The sequence below is a fragment of the Cucurbita pepo genome, unplaced genomic scaffold, assembly GCF_002806865.2.
Source record: "Cucurbita pepo subsp. pepo cultivar mu-cu-16 unplaced genomic scaffold, ASM280686v2 Cp4.1_scaffold002286, whole genome shotgun sequence".
Lineage (NCBI taxonomy): Eukaryota > Viridiplantae > Streptophyta > Magnoliopsida > Cucurbitales > Cucurbitaceae > Cucurbita > Cucurbita pepo.
Window position 1 is genome coordinate 1 of NW_019648370.1, and position 3,124 is coordinate 3,124.

A 3,124-nucleotide genomic window follows, 5' to 3' on the forward strand; every position below is an offset into this window, starting at 1 on the left:
GTTGGCAGACAATCTAGGATTAGGCATTTCTGAAAGCTACAATATGTTCAGGTATTCAGGCAGCACTACCTAAAGTTTGTAGAGAGTAATGTAATTTTATGAACTTCAATTTTCTATGGTTGTATTAATGTACATATACCCATATTTTATACCATGTTTCAAGTCAATTGCATATATTTACATGTTTGCTGACCACTTTCTTACTTTGCCATGAAATTTCCTACAGGCAATAAAAAATTCTCCTGGTTGTGTTCACTCGTTAGCTTCACGAATTTTACCATATTTAGTGCCTATACTAGACAAAGTATGGTTCTTTACCGTTCTCTGAGATTATCTTTTAAATAACTGGAGAATTCTCTTGTAATTGGGTTTTGTTTGTCTGTTAATGCTCACTGGTGATTTTTTTTTATTGCATCTTGACGATCAGCCCCACCAGCAACCAGATGGTTTAGTACCTGGATCGTTAGATCTATTGGCAATGCTATTGAAGGCAAGATAAACTTCATGCTATTTGTTTATTGTTTCCTCTTTTCAGCCTTTGTGTATTGTAAGACTCAAACCAATTTCTCTAACTACGGTTTGTAATGGCATTCCCAGAATGCTCCAATAGATGTTGTGAAAGCAGCGTATGATGCTTGTTTTGATGGTGTTGTCAGGATAGTCCTTCAAACTGATGATCATAGTGAATTGCAGGTTTTTCTACTTACAAGCTGTTCTTCTGTTAAGATTTTGTCATATTTACATAACAAATAAATTATTATCATTCCTGGTTATCAGACTGCTACAGAATCTCTAGCAGCTTTTGTAGCTGGGGGAAAGCAAGAAATTCTTACTTGGGGTTCTGGATTTACAATGAAAAGTTTGCTTGCGGCAGCTTCGAGGTGATCTACTAGTTCTCGTCATTTTTCATCTGTTTCAAATGTGTCATACTAGTACATGGGTGCGCACTATTCTAGGAGATAGGTTGAGAAAAGAAAGAGTGATAGATGCAAATTCCCTCATCCTAACCTTAGTACAGTTGAAAGAAAGATTACAAATTTGTCCCTTAAGGGTGGTGTTAGGATCCCCAGTACAAGAAAACAGTGTGCAACCCAAAGATAAAACTAAATTGCAATATCAAGAGAAATTACAGTATCGAATAGCCTTTGAGGTCCCATTGTATCGGTTTCATATATTCAACCTGTTTGCCCAATGACCTCTGAACTCCCACAATAACTCTAGTACATGACCCGTGGCCTGAATTGATGCTATAATACCGACTTTTTAGGTACTCAAACACAAGAAAGCACAAAGATAACATAAAAATAGAAAGTATTGTAATATCAAGAGAAATTTACAATATCTAATAGTGTTTCAAGAGGCCACGTTCCCAAGTCCCACAATTGATAATCCACCAAAATGATCCCCTCCAAAAATGCAAACTCCCTCTATTTATAACAAAGATAACACAGATAGAAATGCATTGTAATATCAGGAGAAAATTACAATATCTAGTACCTATGGAATGTCTTATTTCTTCATTTTTTTTCTTTACCAGTTGTAGAATCTTATACAGTTCAGAGAAAGAATCTTGCAATGGCTTTGCTTGCTCTTTCTTGTGCTGACAGTGACTGTCTTTTTCTCAATGCCTCTGTACTTAATGTTGGTGTAGGCTCCTTATTTATCTTCAGGTTGAACTGGTGCTTTCTCTTGAGTTTGGAATTCTATGGAAACCCTTTGGGCCTCAGTTTGAGATGACAATTTGGATTTGGCTAATTTTATCTCATGTAATTAGATCTGACCTCAATATTTTATTTTGCAAAAGTCACCAATTCTATTTAACTCAAACCATCTTTTCCTTATGCATTACAAATTTCGAGTCAGGGGAAATAGGTAATGGCTTCTCTGAAAAAGACATCTTTGGTTTCAATTATTTAATAGTTTTTTCCCCCTTCCCTAACCGTTAGCATATTCAGTGAAGTTAATATACGAGAGAAGGACAAGGTATCCTACAAAGAAATTAATGGCTCTCCAGGCAGATCATTTTTTAGTCTGTTCTTTTAGATTTGATTTTTAACTTCTTCCTGACAAAATCCTAACCCCTGATGACTCTTTTATCCTTCATAATACCCCCAAAAACTTGCTTGTTCCATGGCTCCAATGTTTTTAAACAATTAAGTGGACTCACGAATTCCTAATTTTTTTCTTGTTGATGGGAACTTTTTGGAAGCATTATTGGGATTTGGGGAGAAGGGGCAAGTTGAGTCCACAGTTCGTTAGACCCTTCGAGTTTCTAAATCGGATTGGATCGGTGACATATTGATTAGTCTTCCCATCATCCCTCTCTGTTATGTGTCGCATGTCGCATGTCATGGTTATGCTTGTCCAAAATATATTGTCTGTGATAATATGCATGTTCCAAACCCCTTTTACTTGTTGTCATGTGTAGTTAGGTCTTTACCATTCCTATTGTTTCAATACAAGTATGGTCACNATTCACGTTATTAATTTAAGCTTCATGTTTTAGTGTCATAAATAGTTCTATTAAAACATCCTAATCCAAAATATCCATCTTCAAGAGAAGATAGAAATTGAATATTTATTTAGCCCTGTATTTCAATTTTGTAAGGGCTTTAGGACTCCATTTTAAGTTGTGTACATTTAAACTATGCTTGCTGAATAATAAGAAACTTCTGATGGATGCATCCAAATATGATTGCAGGCTATTAGATCCTAAGATGGAAAGTTCTGGATCTTTTTTAGTTGGAAGTTTTATCCTGCAATTGATATTGCATCTTCCATCGCAAATGGCCCAACATCTTCCTGACCTGGTTGCTGCACTGGTTAGGCGAATGCAATCTGTTCAAATTGCAGGAGTGCGAGGCTCGTTGATACTTATTTTTGCTCGATTGGTAATTGTCCTTGAGTGAAAAAACGTTTAGTCAGTTTTCTTTTCCCTTTTTCTTTTCTGATTATTAGTTGATCAATATGTGGGGCTCTCACATTTTCTAAATATTATCAATAATCTTAAGCAATTTTTTTTATTTTAATCATCCTTGGGAATTTTTCGTGTTAACATGAGAGCTTTGAGATCAAAACACTTTTAAGTGTTATGATTTCCATTTCTTTTGAAAATTAAAAAAAA

At 35.3% G+C, this 3,124-nt stretch overlaps 1 protein-coding gene across 1 annotated transcript; it reads left to right on the forward strand.

Moving 5' to 3' along the window:
- Window positions 1-218: 218 nt before the first annotated feature.
- LOC111786656 (importin-9-like) lies at window positions 219-2,924 on the forward strand. Its single transcript, XM_023666889.1, has 5 exons — window positions 219-304; window positions 428-490; window positions 598-693; window positions 778-881; window positions 2,702-2,924. The coding sequence occupies exons 2-5, from the start codon at window positions 479-481 to the stop codon at window positions 2,907-2,909; spliced, it is 420 nt and encodes a 139-aa protein (XP_023522657.1). The 5' UTR covers window positions 219-304; window positions 428-478; the 3' UTR covers window positions 2,910-2,924.
- The last annotated feature ends 200 nt before the right edge of the window (window positions 2,925-3,124 follow it).